We start from the raw sequence: 23,320 nt of genomic DNA, 5'->3' as shown, positions 1-23,320 counted from the left end.
GAGATCAGAATCAGAGATCTTGATATAAAGATGTGTCTCATGATGTGACCATATATCATTGTACAGGAGATGGGAAGGGGGGGACCCCGGAGTGTCCAACCAGAAGACCCCCACAACTATGCTCCTCATGCCGGACAGGAAGTTCCACAGCTTTGGATTTGCCGCCCGGGATTTTTACCACGACCTGGAGCCAAGTGAAGCCAAGCAATGGTTGTACTTCGAGAAGTTCAAGATGAAGCTGCACAGCAGTACGGTGAGTGGCGGTCCTCAGTGGTGAGTGTTGGCACTCTGTGGTGAGTGGTGGTCCTCAGTGGTGAGTGTTGGCACTCTGTGGTGAGTGGCGGTCCTCAGTGGTGAGTGTTGGCACTCTGTGGTGAGTGGCGGTCCTCAGTGGTGAGCGTTGGCACTCTGTGGTGAGTGGCGGTCCTCAGTGGTGAGCGTTGGCACTCTGTGGTGAGTGGCGGTCCTCAGTGGTGAGTGTTGGCACTCTGTGGTGAGTGGCGGTCCTCAGTGGTGAGTGTTGGCACTCTGTGGTGAGTGGTGGTCCTCAGTGGTGAGTGTTGGCACTCTGTGGTGAGTGGCGGTCCTCAGTGGTGAGTGTTGGCACTCTGTGGTGAGTGGCGGTCCTCAGTGGTGAGTGTTGGCACTCTGTGGTGAGTGGTGGTCCTCAGTGGTGAGTGTTGGCACTCTGTGGTGAGTGGCGGTCCTCTGTGGTGAGTGTTGGCACTCTGTGGTGAGTGGTGGTCCTCAGTGGTGAGTGTTGGCACTCTGTGGTGAGTGGCGGTCCTCAGTGGTGAGTGTTGGCACTCTGTGGTGAGTGGTGGTCCTCAGTGGTGAGTGTTGGCACTCTGTGGTGAGTGGCGGTCCTCAGTGGTGAGTGTTGGCACTCTGTGGTGAGTGGCGGTCCTCTGTGGTGAGTGTTGGCACTCTGTGGTGAGTGGCGGTCCTCAGTGGTGAGTGTTGGCACTCTGTGGTGAGTGGTGGTCCTCAGTGGTGAGTGTTGGCACTCTGTGGTGAGTGGTGGTCCTCAGTGGTGAGTGTTGGCACTCTGTGGTGAGTGGCGGTCCTCAGTGGTGAGCGTTGGCACTCTGTGGTGAGTGGCGGTCCTCAGTGGTGAGTGTTGGCACTCTGTGGTGAGTGGCGGTCCTCAGTGGTGAGTGTTGGCACTCTGTGGTGAGTGGCGGTCCTCAGTGGTGAGTGTTGGCACTCTGTGGTGAGTGGTGGTCCTCAGTGGTGAGTGTTGGCACTCTGTGGTGAGTGGCGGTCCTCAGTGGTGAGTGTTGGCACTCTGTGGTGAGTGGCGGTCCTCAGTGGTGAGCGTTGGCACTCTGTGGTGAGTGGCGGTCCTCAGTGGTGAGTGTTGGCACTCTGTGGTGAGTGGTGGTCCTCAGTGGTGAGTGTTGGCACTCTGTGGTGAGTGGTGGTCCTCAGTGGTGAGTGTTGGCACTCTGTGGTGAGTGGCGGTCCTCTGTGGTGAGTGTTGGCACTCTGTGGTGAGTGGTGGTCCTCAGTGGTGAGTGTTGGCACTCTGTGGTGAGTGGCGGTCCTCTGTGGTGAGTGTTGGCACTCTGTGGTGAGTGTTGGCACTCTGTGGTGAGTGGTGGTCCTCAGTGGTGATTGTTGGCACTCTGTGGTGAGTGGCGGTCCTCTGTGGTGAGTGTTGGCACTCTGTGGTGAGTGGTGGTCCTCAGTGGTGATTGTTGGCACTCTGTGGTGAGTGGTGGTCCTCAGTGGTGAGTGTTGGCACTCTGTGGTGAGTGGTGGTCCTCAGTGGTGAGTGTTGGCACTCTGTGGTGAGTGGTGGTCCTCAGTGGTGAGTGTTGGCACTCTGTGGTGAGTGGTGGTCTCCTGGGGTTAGTAACTGTCCTATGTGGTGAGTGGTGGTCTCCTGAGGTTAGTAAGTGTCCTATGTGGTGAGTGGTGGTCTCCTGAGGTTAGTATCTGTCCTATGTGGTGAGTGGTGGTCACCTGTGGTTAGTAAATGTCCTATGTGGTGACTGGTGGTCTCCTGAGGTTAGTAACTGTCCTATGTGGTGAGTGGTGGTCTCCTGTGGTAAGTGTTGGACCTCCTGTTATGAGTTCTGGTTTCTTGTAATTAGTGGTGGTCTCCAGTGGTGAGTGGTTGTGGTGAGTGGTGATCTTGGGTGGTGAATGGTGTTCCTCACAAGTGGATGCAGCCCCCAAATGGTAATAGTGGGTGAATGATGGCCTCCTGTAGTTGGTGGTGGTCTTCTCTGATGAGGGATGGCCTCCTGAAGTTAGTGGTTGTCTCCTCTGTGGTGAGCAGTGTTGCTGCTCTGTGCTGAGTGGTTTTCCTCACTAGTGAAGGGAGACCCCATATGGTAACAGGAGGTACGTTACGATGAGTAGTTGTCCCATAGGGTGACAGGTGGTCCTCATGAGGAGGTTGGAGATAAGGAAAATGGGTAGTTTAGATTATGTATAGGAATCCGTATATATAACTCATCATTGCAACATATCATACATGTAACATACATCATACACGTAACATACAGCATGCACATCACATGTAACATACATCATGCACATCACATGTAACATACATCATACACGTAACATACATCATGCACATCACATGTAACATACATCATGCACATCACATGTAACATACATCATACACGTAACATACAGCACATCATAGAAAACTATCTTGTCTCTACAGGACCTGACAATGGAGACGGATCTGATAGCGGCCAATGGGAAGAAGGTGAAGGCACTGGAGATCTTTGCCTACGCCCTGCAATATTTCAAGGAGCAGGCACTGAAGGTGAGAGCTGACACTATACTGGGGACTGAAACTCTGGATGTGACTGGAGTATTGGACTTGATGTAAAAATATCGTTATGCATACAGCTCTGGATGTGACTGGAGTATAGGACATGAGATAACAATGTAGTGATGAATACAGCTCTGGATGTGACTGGAGTATAGGACATGAGGTAACTATATAGTTATGAATAAAGCTCTGGATGTGACTGGAATATAGACATGAGATAACTATATAGTTATGAAAACAGCTCTGGATGTGACTGGAGTATAGGACATGAGATAATGTAGTTATGAACACAGCTCTGGATGTGACTGGAGTATAAGACATGAGGTAACTATATAGTTATGAATACAGCTCTGAATGTGACTGGAGTATAGGACATGAAGTAACTGTTTACTTATGGATACAGCTCTGGATGTGACTGGAGTATGTTTAATACAGTTCCATGTTCTTTTGTGTTTTAGGAGCTGAATGACCAGTCTGAAGCAGAGATGGACAACAGCGAGGTCAGGTGGGTCATCACCGTACCTGCCATATGGAAGCAGCCGGCCAAGCAGTTCATGAGGCAGGCGGCCTACAAGGTGAGGAAACCAAACGTGCACCCACAAGGGTCAAAGCTCATCCCAATATTCCCTGCCCAATGCCCTTCACTGCCCTATCAAAGGGACACCCTTCACCATCACATAATCACCATCACATGGTCACCCTCCACCATCACATGGTCACCCTCCACCATCACATGGTCACCCTCCACCATCACATGGTCACTATCACATGGTCACCCTCCACCATCACATGGTCACCCTCCACCATCACATGGTCACCCTCCACCATCACATGGTCACCCTCCACCATCACATGGTCACCCTCCACCATCACATGGTCACCCTCCACCATCTCATGGTCACCCTCCACCATAACATGGTCACCCTCCACCATCACATGGTCACCCTCCACCATCACATAATCACCATCACATGGTCACCCTCCACCATCACATGGTCACCCTCCACCATCTCATGGTCACCCTCCACCATCACATGGTCACCCTCCACCATCTCATGGTCACCCTCCACCATCACATGGTCACCCTCCACCATCTCATGGTCACCATCCACCATCTCATGGTCACCCTCCACCATCACATGGCTCAGCATCATTCATCTAGTATCACACCACCCTGTGCCAGATCAATTAACACACCGCCCCGCGCCTGATTGAGTAACCCACCATAACAATCGTTATTTCCTCTGTCTTGCAGGCCGGGATGGTGTCTCCTGAGAACCCCGAGCAGCTGATCATTGCTCTAGAACCGGAGGGGGCATCAATATACTGCCGGAAACTGCGACTTCACCAGATGATTGACCTGAGCAGCAAAGCTGCCATCAATGGGATCAGCCCCACTGATCCAGGTCAGCTACACGCGCCATATGTGGTGTTACCGGAATAAGAGTGTACCAGTGGCTCAGTGCTTTAGTACTCCAGTCCCAGTGGCTCTGTGGTTTAGTGCTCCAGTCCCTGACGTTCAGTGGTTTAGTGCTACAGTCCATGAGGCTCGGTGGTTTAGTTCTCCACTCCATGAGGCTTAGTGGTTTAGTGCTCTAGTCCCTGAGGCTGGGTGGTTTAGTGCTGTAGTCAATGAGGCTCAGTGGTTTAGTGCTCCAGTCCCTGAGGCTCAGGCAGTTTAGTGCTCCAGTCCCTGAGGCTCAGGCAGTTTAGTGCTCTACTCCATGAGGTTCAGTGGCTTAGTACTCCAGTCCATGAGGCTCACTGGCTTAGTGCTCCAGTCCCTGAGGTTCGGCGGTTTAGTGCTCCAGTCCCTGAGCCTCAGTGGTTTAGTGCTTCAGTCCCTGAGGCTCAGTGGTTTAGTACTCCAGTCCCTGAGGCTCAGTGGTTTAGTACTCAAGTCCCTGAGACTCAGTGGTTTAGTACTCAAGTCCCTGAGACTCAGTGGTTTAGTACTCCAGTCCCTGACGCTCAGTGGTTTAGTGCTCCAGTCCCTGAGCCTCAGTGGTTTAGTGCTCCAGTCCCTGAGGCTCAGTGGTTTAGTGCTCCAGTCCCAGTGGCTCAGTGGTTTAGTGCTCCAGTGCCTGAGCCTCAGCGCTTTAGTACTCCAGTCCCTGAGGCTCAGTGGTTTAGTGCTCCAGTCCCTGAGGCTCAGTAGTTTAGTGCTCCAGTCCCTGAGCCTCAGTGGTTTAGTGCTCCAGTCCCTGAGGCTCGGTGGTTTAGTGCTCCAGTCCCTGAGGCTCGGTAGTTTAGTGCTCCAGTCCCTGAGGCTCGGTAGTTTAGTGCTCCAGTCCCTGAGGCTCTGTAGTTTAGTGCTCCAGTCCCTTAGGTTTAGTATTTTAGTGCTCCAGTCCCTGAGGCTCAGTGGTTTAGTGCTCCAGTCCCAGTGGCTCAGTGGTTTAGTGCTCCAGTGCCTGAGCCTCAGTGCTTTAGTACTCCAGTCCCTGAGGCTCAGTGGTTTAGTGCTCCAGTCCCTGAGCCTCAGTGGTCTAGTGCTCCAGTCCCGGAGGCTCAGTGGTTTAGTGCTCCAGTCCCTGAGGCTCAGTGGTTTAGTGCTCCAGTCCCTGAGGCTCGGTAGTTTAGTGCTCCGGTCCCTGAGGCTCGGTATTTCAGTGCTCCAGTCCCTCAGGCTCGGTATTTCAGTGCTCCAGTCCCTCAGGCTCGGTATTTCAGTGCTCCAGTCCCTCAGGCTCGGTATTTCAGTGCTCCATCCAGTCCCTGAGGCTCGGTAGTTTAGTGCTCCAGTCCCTGAGGCTCAGTAGTTTAGTGCTCCAGTCCCTGAGGCTCAGTAGTTTAGTGCTCCAGTCCCTGAGGCTCAGTAGTTTAGTGCTCCAGTCCATGAGGCTCAGTAGTTTAGTGCTCCAGTCCCTGAGGCTCAGTAGTTTAGTGCTCCAGTCCCTGAGGTTTAGTAGTTTAGTGCTCCAGTCCCTGAGACTCGGTGGTTTAGTGCTCCAGTCCCTGAGACTCGGTGGTTTAGTGCTCCAGTCCCTGAGGCTCTGTGGTTTAGTGCTCCAGTCCCTGAGGCTCAGTGGTTTAGTGCTCCAGTCCCTGAGGCTCAGTGGTTTAGTGCTCCAGTCCCTGAGCCTCAGTGGTTTAGTGCTCCAGTCCCAGTGGCTCAGTGGTTTAGTGCTCCAGTTCCTGAGGCTCAGTGGTTTAGTGCTCCAGTCCCTGAGACTCGGTGGTTTAGTGCTCCAGTCCCTGAGGCTCTGTGGTTTAGTGCTCCAGTCCCTGACGTTCAGTGGTTTAGTGCTCCAGTCACTGTGACTTTATGGTTTAGTGCTACAGTCCATGAGGCTCGGTGGTTTAGTTCTCCACTCCATGAGGCTTAGTGGTTTAGTGCTCCAGTCCCTGACGTTCAGTGGTTTAGTGCTCCAGTCACTGTGACTTTATGGTTTAGTGCTACAGTCCATGAGGCTCGGTGGTTTAGTTCTCCACTCCATGAGGCTTAGTGGTTTAGTGCTCCAGTCCCTGAGGCTCGGTAGTTTAGTGCTCCAGTCCCTGAGGCTCGGTAGTTTAGTGCTCCAGTCCCTTAGGTTTAGTATTTTAGTGCTCCAGTCCCTGAGGCTCAGTGGTTTAGTGCTCCAGTCCCAGTGGCTCAGTGGTTTAGTGCTCCAGTGCCTGAGCCTCAGCGCTTTAGTACTCCAGTCCCTGAGGCTCAGTGGTTTAGTGCTCCAGTCCCTGAGGCTCAGTAGTTTAGTGCTCCAGTCCCTGAGCCTCAGTGGTTTAGTGCTCCAGTCCCTGAGGCTCGGTGGTTTAGTGCTCCAGTCCCTGAGGCTCGGTAGTTTAGTGCTCCAGTCCCTGAGGCTCGGTAGTTTAGTGCTCCAGTCCCTGAGGCTCTGTAGTTTAGTGCTCCAGTCCCTTAGGTTTAGTATTTTAGTGCTCCAGTCCCTGAGGCTCAGTGGTTTAGTGCTCCAGTCCCAGTGGCTCAGTGGTTTAGTGCTCCAGTGCCTGAGCCTCAGTGCTTTAGTACTCCAGTCCCTGAGGCTCAGTGGTTTAGTGCTCCAGTCCCTGAGCCTCAGTGGTCTAGTGCTCCAGTCCCGGAGGCTCAGTGGTTTAGTGCTCCAGTCCCTGAGGCTCAGTGGTTTAGTGCTCCAGTCCCTGAGGCTCGGTAGTTTAGTGCTCCGGTCCCTGAGGCTCGGTATTTCAGTGCTCCAGTCCCTCAGGCTCGGTATTTCAGTGCTCCAGTCCCTCAGGCTCGGTATTTCAGTGCTCCAGTCCCTCAGGCTCGGTATTTCAGTGCTCCATCCAGTCCCTGAGGCTCGGTATTTCAGTGCTCCATCCAGTCCCTGAGGCTCGGTAGTTTAGTGCTCCAGTCCCTGAGGCTCAGTAGTTTAGTGCTCCAGTCCCTGAGGCTCAGTAGTTTAGTGCTCCAGTCCCTGAGGCTCAGTAGTTTAGTGCTCCAGTCCCTGAGGCTCAGTAGTTTAGTGCTCCAGTCCCTGAGGCTCAGTAGTTTAGTGCTCCAGTCCCTGAGGTTTAGTAGTTTAGTGCTCCAGTCCCTGAGACTCGGTGGTTTAGTGCTCCAGTCCCTGAGACTCGGTGGTTTAGTGCTCCAGTCCCTGAGGCTCTGTGGTTTAGTGCTCCAGTCCCTGAGGCTCAGTGGTTTAGTGCTCCAGTCCCTGAGGCTCAGTGGTTTAGTGCTCCAGTCCCAGTGGCTCAGTGGTTTAGTGCTCCAGTTCCTGAGGCTCAGTGGTTTAGTGCTCCAGTCCCTGAGACTCGGTGGTTTAGTGCTCCAGTCCCTGAGGCTCTGTGGTTTAGTGCTCCAGTCCCTGACGTTCAGTGGTTTAGTGCTCCAGTCACTGTGACTTTATGGTTTAGTGCTACAGTCCATGAGGCTCGGTGGTTTAGTTCTCCACTCCATGAGGCTTAGTGGTTTAGTGCTCCAGTCCCTGACGTTCAGTGGTTTAGTGCTCCAGTCACTGTGACTTTATGGTTTAGTGCTACAGTCCATGAGGCTCGGTGGTTTAGTTCTCCACTCCATGAGGCTTAGTGGTTTAGTGCTCCAGTCCCTGAGGCTCGGTAGTTTAGTGCTCCAGTCCCTGAGGCTCGGTAGTTTAGTGCTCCAGTCCCTTAGGTTTAGTATTTTAGTGCTCCAGTCCCTGAGGCTCAGTGGTTTAGTGCTCCAGTCCCAGTGGCTCAGTGGTTTAGTGCTCCAGTGCCTGAGCCTCAGTGCTTTAGTACTCCAGTCCCTGAGCCTCAGTGGTTTAGTGCTCCAGTCCCTGAGCCTCAGTGGTTTAGTGCTCCAGTCCCGGAGGCTCAGTGGTTTAGTGCTCCAGTCCCTGAGGCTCAGTGGTTTAGTGCTCCAGTCCCGGAGGCTCAGGCAGTTTAGTGCTCCAGTCCCTGAGGCTCAGTGGTTTAGTGCTCCAGTCCCTGAGGCTCGGTAGTTTAGTGCTCCAGTCCCTGAGGCTCGGTATTTCAGTGCTCCAGTCCCTGAGGCTCAGTGGTTTAGTGCTCCAGTCCCTGAGGCTCAGTGGTTTAGTGCTCCAGTCCCTGAGGCTCGGTAGTTTAGTGCTCCAGTCCCTGAGGCTCAGTAGTTTAGTGCACCAGTCCCTGAGGTTTAGTAGTTTAGTGCTCCAGTCCCTGAGACTCGGTGGTTTAGTGCTCCAGTCCCTGACGTTCAGTGGTTTAGTGCTCCAGTCACTGTGACTTTATGGTTTAGTGCTACAGTCCATGAGGCTCGGTGGTTTAGTTCTCCACTCCATGAGGCTTAGTGGTTTAGTGCTCCAGTCCCTGAGGCTGGGTGGTTTAGTGCTCCAGTCCCTGAGGCTCAGGCAGTTTAGTGCTCTACTCCATGAGGTTCAGTGGCTTAGTACTCCAGTCCATGAGGCTCAGTGGCTTAGTGCTACAGTCCCTGAGGTTCGGCGGTTTAGTGCTCCAGTCCCTGAGCCTCAGTGGTTTAGTGCTTCAGTCCCTGAGGCTCAGTGGTTTAGTGCTCCAGTCCCTGAGCCTCAGTGGTTTAGTGCTCCAGTCCCGGAGGCTCAGTGGTTTAGTGCTCCAGTCCCTGAGGCTCAGTGGTTTAGTGCTCCAGTCCCGGAGGCTCAGGCAGTTTAGTGCTCCAGTCCCTGAGGCTCAGTGGTTTAGTGCTCCAGTCCCTGAGGCTCGGTAGTTTAGTGCTCCAGTCCCTGAGGCTCGGTATTTCAGTGCTCCAGTCCCTGAGGCTCAGTGGTTTAGTGCTCCAGTCCCTGAGGCTCAGTGGTTTAGTGCTCCAGTCCCTGAGGCTCGGTAGTTTAGTGCTCCAGTCCCTGAGGCTCAGTAGTTTAGTGCACCAGTCCCTGAGGTTTAGTAGTTTAGTGCTCCAGTCCCTGAGACTCGGTGGTTTAGTGCTCCAGTCCCTGACGGTCAGTGGTTTAGTGCTCCAGTCACTGTGACTTTATGGTTTAGTGCTACAGTCCATGAGGCTCGGTGGTTTAGTTCTCCACTCCATGAGGCTTAGTGGTTTAGTGCTCTAGTCCCTGAGGCTGGGTGGTTTAGTGCTCCAGTCCCTGAGGCTCAGGCAGTTTAGTGCTCTACTCCATGAGGTTCAGTGGCTTAGTACTCCAGTCCATGAGGCTCAGTGGCTTAGTGCTACAGTCCCTGAGGTTCGGCGGTTTAGTGCTCCAGTCCCTGAGCCTCAGTGGTTTAGTGCTTCAGTCCCTGAGGCTCAGTGGTTTAGTACTCCAGTCCCTGAGGCTCAGTGGTTTAGTACTCCAGTCCCTGAGGCTCAGTGGTTTAGTACTCCAGTCCCAGTGGCTCAGTGGTTTAGTGCTCCAGTCTCTGAGGCTCAGTGGTTTAGTGCTCCAGTGCCTGAGCCTCAGTGCTTTAGTACTCCAGTCCCTGAGGCTCAGTGGTTTAGTGCTCCAGTCCCTGAGGCTCAGTAGTTTAGTGCTCCAGTCCCTGAGGCTCGGTGGTTTAGTGCTCCAGTCCCTTAGGCTCGGTGGTTTAGTGCTCCAGTCCCTGAGGCTCGGTAGTTTAGTGCTCCAGTCCCTGAGGCTCGGTAGTTTAGTGCTCCAGTCCCTTAGGTTTAGTATTTTAGTGCTCCAGTCCCTGAGGCTCAGTGGTTTAGTGCTCCAGTCCCAGTGGCTCAGTAGTTTAGTGCTCCAGTGCCTGAGCCTCAGTGCTTTAGTACTCCAGTCCCTGAGCCTCAGTGGTTTAGTGCTCCAGTCCCTGAGCCTCAGTGGTTTAGTGCTCCAGTCCCGGAGGCTCAGTGGTTTAGTGCTCCAGTCCCGGAGGCTCAGTGGTTTAGTGCTCCAGTCCCTGAGGCTCAGTGGTTTAGTGCTCCAGTCCCTGAGGTTTAGTGGTTTAGTGCTCCAGTCCCTGAGGCTCAGTGGTTTAGTGATCCAGTCCCTGAGGCTCGGTAGTTTAGTGCTCCAGTCCCTGAGGCTCGGTATTTCAGTGCTCCAGTCCCTGAGGCTCAGTAGTTTAGTGCTCCAGTCCCTGAGGCTCGGTGGTTTAGTGCTCCAGTCCCTGAGGCTCGGTGGTTTAGTGCTCCAGTCCCTGAGGCTCAGTAGTTTAGTGCTCCAGTCCCTGAGGCTCAGTAGTTTAGTGCTCCAGTCCCTGAGGCTCGGTGGTTTAGTGCTCCAGTCCCTATTCCTGATACACAGATAATTGGCGCACAGAGATCTCACATGCATAATTAATAGTGCACCCGCATTTAGAACTTGAAAGATTCCTGATTACTTCTAGTGTCCCCCGCTCTGCTCTTGGCTCAGTGGGAAAATCGCTTATGATTTTCCAATTGTAAATGTCTCTCTCTTCTTTCAGCCAAAGACCACGGGCGTCGGAATAGGCAGAGTCGGATCTTTTTGGTGGAAAATGTCATTGGCGAACTGTGGGCAGAGCTGGAGCAAGGTAGGCGTGGTTAACCAATGACTCCGCCTTTTCTATCACGGCTGCAGACCCCCCCCCCTTTCACGTTGTATCGCTCAGATCCCCGGGCTGCTGTAGAATATTCCGCCCTCTTCAATCATGTTTGTTGTGGGTTTTGCAGGGGATCGCTATGTGGTGGTGGACTGTGGTGGAGGCACCGTAGACCTGACCGTCCACCAGATCCGCCTGCCGGAGGGTCACTTAAAGGAGCTGTACAAGGCGTCAGGTACTGAGTCCAGCAGATCATCACTGGGGGGTTGTTGTAGTTCTATATGGTCTGGTCAAGAGATTGCAGACTGATACATTGTAACAAGTTCTCATTACCCGGGGTCCTGTGCTAATGTTGGATACGCTCTGTTTGTCAGTGTATCTAAGCCAGGCCGAATCTTGGGTCAGGGGGTGATAGACACGGCCTGTCCTGTGCTTGACACTCTCCTGCTCCCTACAGGTGGTCCATACGGCTCCCTGGGGGTCGACTATGAGTTTGAGAAGCTTCTTTGTAAGATTTTCGGCGATGACTTCATCGACCAATTCAAGGTGAAGCGGCCCGCCGCCTGGGTGGACCTCATGATCGCCTTCGAGTCACGGAAAAGAGCAGCGGCACCCGACCGGACCAACCCCCTCAACATCACCCTGCCCTTCTCCTTCATAGACTACTACAAGAAGTTCAGAGGGCACAGCGTGGAGCACGCCCTGCGCAAGAGCAAGTGAGTCCAGAGACTAGAGCGTCAGCTCCTCGGGTCAGGGAGGGTGGGAGTGATTCACTGGGGCACATTTACTTACCAGGTCACTGGAGTTCACAGAAAATGCTCTGCCCGTCTATAATGCTGCGTGCGGCGAGTCACTTAGATCGTGCGCCTGAAATCACGAATGTGTCGCTTCCCCGCTCAGGTCCGACAGAGTTCACCATCTTTTTAGCGGTGCGTCTTTAACATAGGGCGCGCGACAGACTTTCAAAGTCGCATTCAATCCGAATCAGTCGGACCATCCGACGGCACGCCCCCTAATTTGTGTCGCATGGAGGCCAGCGCAGCTGCACCACAAAAGGGTCCCGTACGCCACAATCCCAGCGTGCACACTTCTTAAATACCTGTGCAAGCCTTTCTAGCCCCGAAAAAGGTGAACATTCCCATTGTGTGGGAATAAGAGAATTAGATTGTTAGCTCCTGGGTTCAGGGATGATTGGAGTGATACATTGGGGCTTATTTACGAAGGGTCGTGGATCGCACTTTAGTTAGACTATCCGACGTTTTGCATGACTGTGACAGGTATTTAAGAGGGGTCTGCACTGGGATTGTGTTGCACACGATTGGATTTTGGCACGGCTGCGCTGCTTTCATGCAACAGAAATCGGGGGCCGGGCCGTCAGACGATCCGACTGATTCGGACTGAGCGCAGGATTTAACTTTTAAATTGTGTCGCAACACAATGCACTTACATGCACCAGACATGCGCATGATCTTAGGGCCTTATACACGGACAATGCACTTTCTGTGAACTCGGGTAAGTAGATGAGCCCCATTGTGTACTACATTCTCTACGTCTTGTCTCTCGCAGTGTGGACTTTGTGAAGTGGTCTTCTCAGGGGATGCTCCGCATGAATCCTGATGCAATGAACGCTCTATTCAAGCCGACTGTGGATCAAATCATCGAGCACTTGTGTAAGTCCAGAGGAGGGGATAGAGAGCCCTGATATGTGAGAAGATCTCACCGCCTTAAAGGGATGGCGCATTTCTGTCTGGTAGAGTGTGAATGCAGCTCTGGATGTAACTGGAGTATAAGACCTTCTGCAGCAGGGAATATAATATGTATAAGATTGTGGAGAGAGTGATGAAGGTTGCAGGGTGGTGCATGCAGTGGGGGGCGCTCTCCTTGTTGTAATACTCCTCTTTCTTCCGCCTGCAGCCACCCTCTTCCAGAAGCCGGAGGTGAGTGGGGTGAAGTTCCTCTTCCTGGTGGGGGGCTTTGCTGAGTCCCCGCTGCTGCAGCAGGCCGTCCAGAAAGCCTTTGGGGACAAGTGCCGCGTTATCATCCCGCACGACGTGGGCCTCACCATCCTTAAAGGAGCCGTCTTGTTTGGCCTGGATCCTGCTGTCATCAAAGTGCGCCGCTCTCCTATGACGTACGGAGTGGGAGTCCTGAACCGCTACGTAGAGGGGAAGCACCCTGCCGAGAAGCTCCTGGTGAAGGACGGAACGCGCTGGTGCACCGACGTCTTTGACAAGTTTATCCTGGTGGACCAGTCGGTGGCGCTGGGGGAGACGGTGAAGCGCAGCTACACCCCCGCCAAACCCTCGCAGCTGCTCATCATCATCAACATCTACAGCTCCGAGAAGGAAGACGTCAGCTTCATCAGCGACCCTGGCGTGCGCAAGTGCGGCACCCTGCGACTTGACCTGACCGGGGTGGAGGGGTCACCCAGCATGAGCCGCAGGGAGATCCAGACCATCATGCAGTTCGGGGACACGGAGGTCAAAGCCACGGCCATCGATGTCACCACCTCCAAGAGTGTCAAAGTCAGCATTGATTTTTTAAATTAGGCTCCTCCCTCTTCTCCTCCGCCTTCCTGCAACTTTGCTCCAGCACTGGATCGGGCCTCTGTTCTTCCCTCCTTGTGCCTCCGCTGTGATGGGGTCTATTGTGACGATATGTGCCCATTGGGTATCCCAGCTTCTTATCCTCTGACCCTGCCATGGGGGGGCCGCAAAGACCCCCTCATACCAGATCCCCAAGGACATCAATCCCAGCTTGTCCACACGATGGCGCTCTACACCAGGGAAAGATGATGGCTGCAGCTGGTGACATGAGCGCCACATGAGAGCATCTGCTGCCCACCAGCATGTCCTGAACCCCCCTCCTCATATTTATCACCCACCTGTCACCACCCGGGGCCTGTACTGCTTCTTAAAGGGTCACTTTATATGGACTCCGCTTCTTAAGCCCCTCCCCCACCCACAGGCCACTGAAGAGAACAAATTCTTACAGAACGGACACCAAAAAGTGCAAAATGTACAAATTTGTGCATCGACTTCCTCGTCTTCCTTCTTGCCTTAAATGCAATAGACGTTTTTTTTTATTTTGGAGATTTTGTGTGTTTTATAGGAAGTCACTCTGCAAATCCTTCAGATCCTGATGTATACTCCAGTCACATCCAGAGCTGCATCAACAATTCTAGTTAGTGGCGCTTCACTTCTCATGAATAGTGTTTGATCTGCTGAATTGCATTGTGGGAGATGTAGTGTTTTACCATCAATTAACACCCCCCCCCCCCAGATAGAAGTGCAAGGCATCATGGGATCTCAGGAATGTAAAGTAGCTACGAATATAGCTCTAGATGTGACTGGAGTATCATAAAGTGTGTATGATTACAAGGATCTATTCAGCTCTGGATGTGACTGGAGTATTATGAAGCCTATATAAGGAACAATGTGAACGCAGCTCTGGATGTGACTGGAGTATAATAAAATCCTTATAAGAAACATGAATGTACGGAGCTCTGGATGTGACTGGAGTATAATAAAATCCTTATAAGAAACATGAATGTACGGAGCTCTGGATGTGACTGGAGTATAATAAATCATATATAAGAAACATGAATGTACGGAGCTTTGGATGTGACTAGAGTATACAGCATGAAGCCCATCGGGACCAGTGAAGGATTTGTACAATTTTTCTTTTGGAGATTTCCACAATTGACCAAAGTGAGAGGAATGTGATTTATTTTCTTGAGCGGCGCTGTTCCCTGTGTGTCCTGTGGGGGGCGCTCTATGCTTTGTGTATATTTATATATAATGTACAGATTGTTGTTTTCCGCTTTTTCTGGATTTTGCTGTAGTTTATCATTTGCTCCTCCCAGGCTTGAAAACAAATTGCCATCATTGTCTCCTATAAAGGGATTTTGTCTGTTATGTAACCGATCCAACAGAACCCTGCAAACCACACGGTGCCTGAGAGTCCACATACACTGACCCCCAATAACCCGTCTGCTAGTAATAAAGACACAGAACAATAGACCCGAGTCTGTGTGCTCTGTACAGAACCAGCCTGTATATCCTGTGTGAGAGGTGGTCACAGCTCCACCCCCTGCCTGTATATCCTGTGTGAGAGGTGGTCACAGCCCGCCCCCTGCCTGTATATCCTGTGTGAGAGGTGGTCACAGCTCCACCCCCTGCCTGTATATCCTGTGTGAGAGGTGGTCACAGCCCCGCCCCCTGCCTGTATATTCTGTCTGAGAGATAGTCACAGCCCCGCCCCCTGCCTGTATATCCTGTGTGAGAGGTGGTCACAGCTCCACCCCCTGCCTGTGTATCCTGTGTGAGAGGTGGTCACAGCCCCGCCCCCTGCCAGTATATTCTGTCTGAGAGATAGTCACAGCCCCGCCCCCTGCCTGTATATCCTGTGTGAGAGGTAGTCACAGCCCCGCCCCCTGCCTGTATATCCTGTGTGAGAGGTAGTCACAGCCCCGCCCCCTGCCTGTATATCCTGTGTGAGAGGTAGTCACAGCCCCGCCCCCTGCCTGTATATCCTGTGTGAGAGGTAGTCACAGCCCCGCCCCCTGCCTGTATATCCTGTGTGAGAGGTAGTCACAGCCCCGCCCCCTGCCTGTATATCCTGTGTGAGAGGTAGTCACAGCCCCGCCCGTTGCCTGTATATCCTGTGTGAGAGGTAGTCACAGCCCCGCCCCCTGCCTGTATATCCTGTGTGAGAGGTAGTCACAGCCCCGCCCCCTGCCTGTATATCCTGTGTGAGAGGTAGTCACAGCCCCGCCCCCTGCCTGTATATCCTGTGTGAGAGGTAGTCACAGCCCCGCCCCCTGCCTGTATATCCTGTGTGAGAGGTAGTCACAGCCCCGCCCCCTGCCTGTATATCCTGTGTGAGGTAGTCACAGCCCCGCCCGCTGCCTGTATATCCTGTGTGAGAGGTAGTCACAGCCCCGCCTGTATATCCTGTGTGAGAGGTAGTCACAGCCCCGCCCCCTGCCTGTATATCCTGTGTGAGAGGTAGTCACAGCCCCGCCCCCTGCCTGTATATCCTGTGTGAGAGGTAGTCACAGCCCCTCCCCCTGCCTGTATATCCTGTGTGTGAGGTAGTCACAGCCCCGCCCCCTGCCTGTATATCCTGTGTGAGAGGTAGTCACAACCCCGCCCCCTGCCTGTATATCCTGTGTGTGAGGTAGTCACAGCCCCGCCCCCTGCCTGTATATCCTGTGTGAGAGGTAGTCACAGCCCCGCCCCCTGCCTGTATATCCTGTGTGAGATACTTTGTGATGATTCCCTTCTCCTGTGATCAGTTGATGCTTGTGTTTCGTGTTGCTGCGGAGTCGTCCTTGTCGTGTGGAGATACGAGGCTGCTGTGTATAATGCCTCCCATTGAGTGGATTCCTGGCTCCTTCGTGGTTTGTGCTCTGCGCTAATGGGGTCACCGTGGAGCGAGGTGGGTACTTTAGTGTAAATACTGGGATTCGGGAGGAATCCATGGAGTGTGGGCTGGGGGGCTCCTCCATTGTCTGCGCTGCTTTAATTACCTGGGGGTCACGGACACTCGCTCTGCGCTGTAACTGCTCTGCACAGGCAACTATTGTCCCCACAATGAGACACCGCACCATTACTGAGGGGCGGAGGCGCCATGTACTTCACCAAAAGCTACTACCACCCCCATCAGGAGCCTCCTGCTCCGCACTTAACCCTCTCCAACAGCAACGCTCTTGACTTTCTGCCACCACAGAGAATCCTCACAAAACTCCATACAATCTGCGTCCTGAAAATAAGAGCAGTGGCCACCATGCCCCCCCCCCCATCACAATACTCCCCCTCCACCATATATGTAACAGCGGAAACACAAAACTAATACCGTCACCCATCAAATGTTACACTGAGCTATACTATACTATAGTACTATAATTCACAATACAAAAGAATATAACTACTATAATACTGCCCTCTATGTACAAGAATATAACTACTATAATACTGCTCCTATGTACAAGAATATAACTACTATAATACTTCCCCCTATGTACAAGAATATAACTACTATAATACTGACCCCTATGTACAGGAATATAACTACTATAATACTGTCCCCTATGTACAAGAATATAACTACTATACTACTGCCCTCTATGTACAAGAATATAACTACTATAATACTGTCCCCTATGTACAGGAATATAACTACTATAATACTGCCCCCTATGTACAAGAATATAACTACTATAATACTGCCCCCTATGTACAAGAATATAACTACTATAATACTGCCTCCTATGTACAGGAATATAACTACCATAATACCGCCCCCTATGTACAAGAATATAACTACTATAATACTGCCCCCTATGTACAAGAATATAACTACTATAATACTGCCCCTATGTACAGGGATATAACTACTATAATACTGCCCCTAGGTACAGGAATATAACTACTATAATACTGCCCCCTATGTACAAGAATATAACTACTATAATACTGCCCCCTATGTACAGGAATATAACTACTATAATACTGCCCCCTATGTACAAGAATATAACTACTATAATACTGCCCCCTATGTACAAGAATATAACTACTATAATACTGCTCCCCATGTACAAGAATATAACTACTATAATACTGCCCCCCTATGTACAAGAATATAACTACTATAATACTGCCCCCTATGTACAGGAATATAACTGCTATAATACTGCCCCCTATGTACAAGAATATAGCTTGTATAATACTGCCACCTATGTACAAGAATATAACTACTATAATACTGCCCCTATGTACAAGAATATAGCTACTATAACACTGCCCCCTATGTACAAGAATATAGCTTGTATAATACTGCCACCTATGTACAAGAATATAACTACTATAATACTGCCCCTATGTACAAGAATATAACTACTATAACACTGCCCCCTATGTACAAGAATATAACTACTATAATACTGCCCCCTATGTACAAGAATATAACTACTATAATACTGCCCCCTATGTACAAGAATATAACTACTATAATACTGCTCCCTATGTACAAGAATATAACTACTATAATACTGCCCCTATGTACAAGAATATAACTACTATAACACTGCCCCCTATGTACAAGAATATAACTACTATAATACTGCCCCCTATGTACAAGAATATAACTACTATAATACTGCCCCCTATGTACAAGAATATAACTACTATAATACTGACCCCTATGTACAGGGATATAACTACTATAATACTGCCTCTATGTACAGGAATATAACTACTATAATACTGCCCCATATGTACAAGAATATAACTACTATAATACTGCCCCCTATGTACAGGAATATAACTACTATAATACTGCCCCCTATGTACAAGAATATAACTACTATAATACTGCCCCTAAGTACAAGAATATAACTACTATAATACTGCCCCCTATGTACAAGAATATAACTACAATAATACTGCCCCTATGTACAAGAATATAACTACTATAATACTGCCCCCTATGTACAAGAATATAACTACTATAATACTGTCCCCTATGTACAAGAATATAACTACTATAATACTGTCCCCTATGTACAAGAATATAAACTACTATAATACTGCCCTCTATGTACAAGAATATAACTACTATAATACTGCCCCCTATGTACAAGAATATAACTACTATAATACTGTCCCCTATGTACAAGAATATAACTACTATAATACTGTCCCCTATGTACAAGAATATAACTACTATAATACTGCCCCCTATGTACAAGAATATAACTACTATAATACTGCCCCCTATGTACAGGAATATAACTACTATAATACTGCCCCCTATGTACAAGAATATAACTACTATAATACTGCCCCCTATGTACAAGAATATAACTACTATAATACTGCTCCCCATGTACAAGAATATAACTACTATAATACTGCCCCCCTATGTACAAGAATATAACTACTATAATACTGCCCCCTATGTACAGGAATATAACTGCTATAATACTGCCCCTATGTACAAGAATATAGCTTGTATAATACTGCCACCTATGTACAAGAATATAACTACTATAATACTGCCCCTATGTACAAGAATATAACTACTATAACACTGCCCCCTATGTACAAGAATATAGCTTGTATAATACTGCCACCTATGTACAAGAATATAACTACTATAATACTGCCCCTATGTACAAGAATATAACTACTATAACACTGCCCCCTATGTACAAGAATATAACTACTATAATACTGCCCCCTATGTACAAGAATATAACTACTATAATACTGCCCCCTATGTACAAGAATATAACTACTATAATACTGCTCCCTATGTACAAGAATATAACTACTATAATACTGCCCCTATGTACAAGAATATAACTACTATAACACTGCCCCCTATGTACAAGAATATAACTACTATAATACTGCCCCCTATGTACAAGAATATAACTACTATAATACTGCCCCCTATGTACAAGAATATAACTACTATAAACTGACCCCTATGTACAGGGATATAACTACTATAATACTGCCTCTATGTACAGGAATATAACTACTATAATACTGCCCCCTATGTACAAGAATATAACTACTATAATACTGTCCCCTATGTACAAGAATATAACTACTATAATACTGTCCCCTATGTACAAGAATATAACTACTATAATACTGCCCTCTATGTACAAGAATATAACTACTATAATACTGTCCCCTATGTACAAGAATATAACTACTATAATACTGCCCTCTATGTACAGGAATATAACTACTATAATATTGCCCCCTATGTACAAGAATATAACTACTATAATACTGCCCCCTATGTACAAAAATATAACTACTATAATACTGCCCTCTATGTACAAGAATATAACTACTATAATACTGCCCTCTATGTACAAGAATATAACTACTATAATACTGTCCCCTATGTACAAGAATATAACTACTATAATACTGCCCCATATGTACAAGAATATAACTACTATAATACTGCCCCCTATGTACAGGAATATAACTACTATAATACTGCCCCCTATGTACAAGAATATAACTACTATAATACTGCCCCTAAGTACAAGAATATAACTACTATAATACTGCCCCCTATGTACAAGAATATAACTACTATAATACTGCCCCTATGTACAAGAATATAACTACTATAATACTGCCCCCTATGTACAAGAATATAACTACTATAATACTGCCCCTATGTACAGTAATATAACTACTATAATACTGCCCCCTATGTACAAGAATATAACTACTATAATACTGTCCCCTATGTACAAGAATATAAACTACTATAATACTGCCCTCTATGTACAAGAATATAACTACTATAATACTGCCCCCTATGTACAAGAATATAACTACTATAATACTGTCCCCTATGTACAAGAATATAACTACTATAATACTGTCCCCTATGTACAAGAATATAACTACTATAATACTGCCCCCTATGTACAAGAATATAACTACTATAATACTGTCCCCTATGTACAAGAATATAACTACTATAATATTGCCCCCTATGTACAAGAATATAACTACTATAATACTGTCCCCTATGTACAAGAATATAACTACTATAATACTGCCCCTATGTACAAGAATATAACTACTATAATACTGCCCTCTATGTACAAGAATATAACTACTATAATACTGTCCCCTATGTACAAGAATATAACTACTATAATACTGCCCTCTATGTACAGGAATATAACTACTATAATATTGCCCCCTATGTACAAGAATATAACTACTATAATACTGCCCCCTATGTACAAGAATATAACTACTATAATACTGCCCTCTATGTACAAGAATATAACTACTATAATACTGTCCCCTATGTACAAGAATATAACTACTATAATACTGCCCTCTATGTACAGGAATATAACTACTATAATATTGCCCCCTATGTACAAGAATATAACTACTATAATACTGCCCCCTATGTACAAGAATATAACTACTATAATACTGCCCTCTATGTACAAGAATATAACTACTATAATACTGCCTCCTAGAGGTGAGGTTGTGCGTGGTTTGTGCTCCTGACCTCTTCTGATGTCTGGAGATAGCCCAGGGCGGGGCCACCCTGGTTGGGGAAGCTCCCCAAGCAAGGCCCAGGCTTCAAGGCCTAATCTCGCTTGTAACACCCAGCCTGCTAAAGCAAGCGATGAAAATCCCAAAGTTTCTCAAAGTGGATGAAGTATCAGCAGTCCATGAAATGTCAAGAACATTTGTGTGGAAAAAGAAGCAGCAAAGAGTAAAATCCTGGTGAAACTTCCTACCAGTGAAGGATCATCTACAAGCAAAAGCTAAGTGTTTGACAGCCCAAAGAAAAGTAACATGCAGAGTGTGCAGCAGCCTCCATCCCAGGCCTCAGGGGGACAATCCACCTCCACCCCGGGCAGGCAGAGGAGGACATCACTGGAGAGACAGACCATCCAGGATAACCAGGTCTGGTGGCCTGCAGGCTGGGAAGGAGATGAAAGGCGGCCATGATGGAGAACCCAAAGGTGCTATCAATGTGGTATCTGTGAGACATCCAGGACCCAGTCATCCATCAGGAGAGAGATTGTGGCCACCAAGCAGTATCAGTGACTCCAAGAATTGCAGGATTTTGTGCAAAAGTCACAGAGTGGTAGTGCACCTACAGGGTCCAGTAGTACAAGCAGGCCGGAACCACACCCCAGCAGCAAACTGCAGCCCCCAGAGCCATCACCGGAGCTCCAGCTCCCAGAGCCATCACCTGAGCTCCAGCCCCCAGAGCCATCACCGGAGCTCCAGCCCCCAGAGCCATCACCGGAGCTCCAGCTCCCAGAGCCATCACCTGAGCTCCAGGCCCCAGAGCCATCACCGGAGCTCCAGCCCCCAGAGCCATCACCGGAGCTCCAGCCCCCAGAGCCATCACCGGAGCTCCAGCCCCCAGAGCCATCACCGGAGCTGTAGCCCCCAGAGCCATCACCGGAGCTCCAGCCCCCAGAGCCATCACCGGAGCTCCAGCCCCCAGAGCCATCACCGGAGCTCCAGCTCCCAGAGCCATCACCTGAGCTCCAGGCCCCAGAGCCATCATCGGAGCTCCAGCCCCCAGAGCCATCACCGGAGCTCCAGCCCCCAGAGCCATCACCGGAGCTCCAGCTCCCAGAGCCATCACCGGAGCTCCAGCCCCCAGAGCCATCACCGGAGCTCCAGCCCCCAGAGCCATCACCGGAGCTACAGCCCCCAGAGCCATCACCGGAGCTCCAGCTCCCAGAGCCATCACCGGAGCTCCAGCCCCCAGAGCCATCACCGGAGCTCCAGCCCCCAGAGCCATCACCGGAGCTCCAGCTCCCAGAGCCATCACCGGAGCTCCAGCCCCCAGAGCCATCACCGGAGCTCCAGCTGGCCAGACAGATCCCAGATCCCACTGGTGAGAAAGATGGAGACACTGAAAGAGCAGAAACTCTATTTACAAAGACAAATAGACTGCACATATAAACTGAAGGCAGCAAACCCAGCGAAGCAGAACCTGCTGGACAACAAGCTGGACTCCCTGGCCAAACAACTGGCTGACATTGTACGGGAGATGGAGTCCACCATTGAGCAAATGGGACCAGTGGGAGAGATGTATAGGAACCAGCAGAGGTTTGAGGTAGACCAGGCATCAACATCCAGGTCTGAGACCCAGAAGCCACATGTAAGATCTATACTACAGCCAGCAAAACTGCCTTTTGAGGCAGGACAATCTAGAGTTGAAGAATTCACCCCTCTAGTCACACCACAGGCAGCAGAGCCCCATGGTCCGGATGGTCAGCAGCCCCCTACTACTGATGGTCCACAGCCCACACATCCCCCACGGCAGGACAGGGGTCAGATATCAGGCAATGCTTGGAGTCTGGGTTCCCCATTCTTCTTTTCTAATACCAGCTACACCGGCCAGGCCTTCAAGAGGAGATTTGTTGTCAGGTTTAGGCATAGAGGGGCTAAGGAGGATCTGCCTGACAGGAGGCACGTGGTGAGGGTTGGGTGATGGGTTTCCAGCCAGCCGACATCCTGGCTGTAATAAATCTTCCAGACAGACAGGGGTATGACATTAGCTTCAAGCTAATGTCTAATCTGGACCGGTTCTGGGCTCTCTACCCCAGAGACAGGGATACTGAGGGGTGGAATAAGTTCAGTTTTGTACCCATCTCCAAGCCAGATACAGCAAATGTGACCATGATATTCTGGAATGAGTCTGCCCCCCCTCAGGATATCATTATCTGGCTCAGGAGACATTGCACCCTATTTTCAGACATGACCAAGACCAGGGATGAGGATGGAATCTGGACTGAGTGGGGGAGGGTCCTTATTAGACTACATCAGAACCAGAACATCACCCATCACCTCCCCAACTCCTTTATCGGCAGAGAGAAGGGTGTGTGTTTCTACGTTGGTCAGCCCAGGTTATGTTTTAAGTGTGGGAGATCTGGTCATGTGGCATGTAACTGCACCGTAGTGAAGTGCACCCTGTGTGGGGACCTCGGCCATGTGAGCGCCAACTGCCAGACCATTAGGTGCAACCTGTGTGGTCAGATTGGTCACCCCCATAGGGACTGTCCCGAAGCCTGGCACAACATCTGTAGGGACCTCTGTATAACACTGCCCCCTATGTACAAGAATATAACTTCTGTCTGTATGAGGAAGGCAT

General features: G+C 49.8%; 1 protein-coding gene across 4 annotated transcripts in view; it reads left to right on the top strand.

Moving 5' to 3' along the window:
* HSPA12A (heat shock protein family A (Hsp70) member 12A) overlaps positions 1-14,650 on the top strand; it is a 95,698-nt gene extending 81,048 nt beyond the window's left edge. For all 4 annotated transcript variants that reach the window (XM_072129511.1, XM_072129510.1, XM_072129513.1 and 1 more), the window contains exons 4-12: positions 67-253; positions 2,684-2,788; positions 3,256-3,372; positions 4,053-4,203; positions 10,535-10,621; positions 10,761-10,865; positions 11,088-11,346; positions 12,197-12,300; positions 12,545-14,650. In XM_072129511.1, coding sequence (XP_071985612.1) covers positions 67-253; positions 2,684-2,788; positions 3,256-3,372; positions 4,053-4,203; positions 10,535-10,621; positions 10,761-10,865; positions 11,088-11,346; positions 12,197-12,300; positions 12,545-13,179 — 1,750 coding nt within the window. In that variant the 3' untranslated portion in view covers positions 13,180-14,650. The remainder of the gene's footprint in view (positions 1-66; positions 254-2,683; positions 2,789-3,255; positions 3,373-4,052; positions 4,204-10,534; positions 10,622-10,760; positions 10,866-11,087; positions 11,347-12,196; positions 12,301-12,544) is intronic.
* The last annotated feature ends 8,670 nt before the right edge of the window (positions 14,651-23,320 follow it).

Source organism: Engystomops pustulosus, chromosome 11 (assembly GCF_040894005.1).
Source record: "Engystomops pustulosus chromosome 11, aEngPut4.maternal, whole genome shotgun sequence".
In the NCBI taxonomy this organism is placed as follows: domain Eukaryota; kingdom Metazoa; phylum Chordata; class Amphibia; order Anura; family Leptodactylidae; genus Engystomops; species Engystomops pustulosus.
This window is presented reverse-complemented; position numbering and strand designations above follow the sequence as displayed.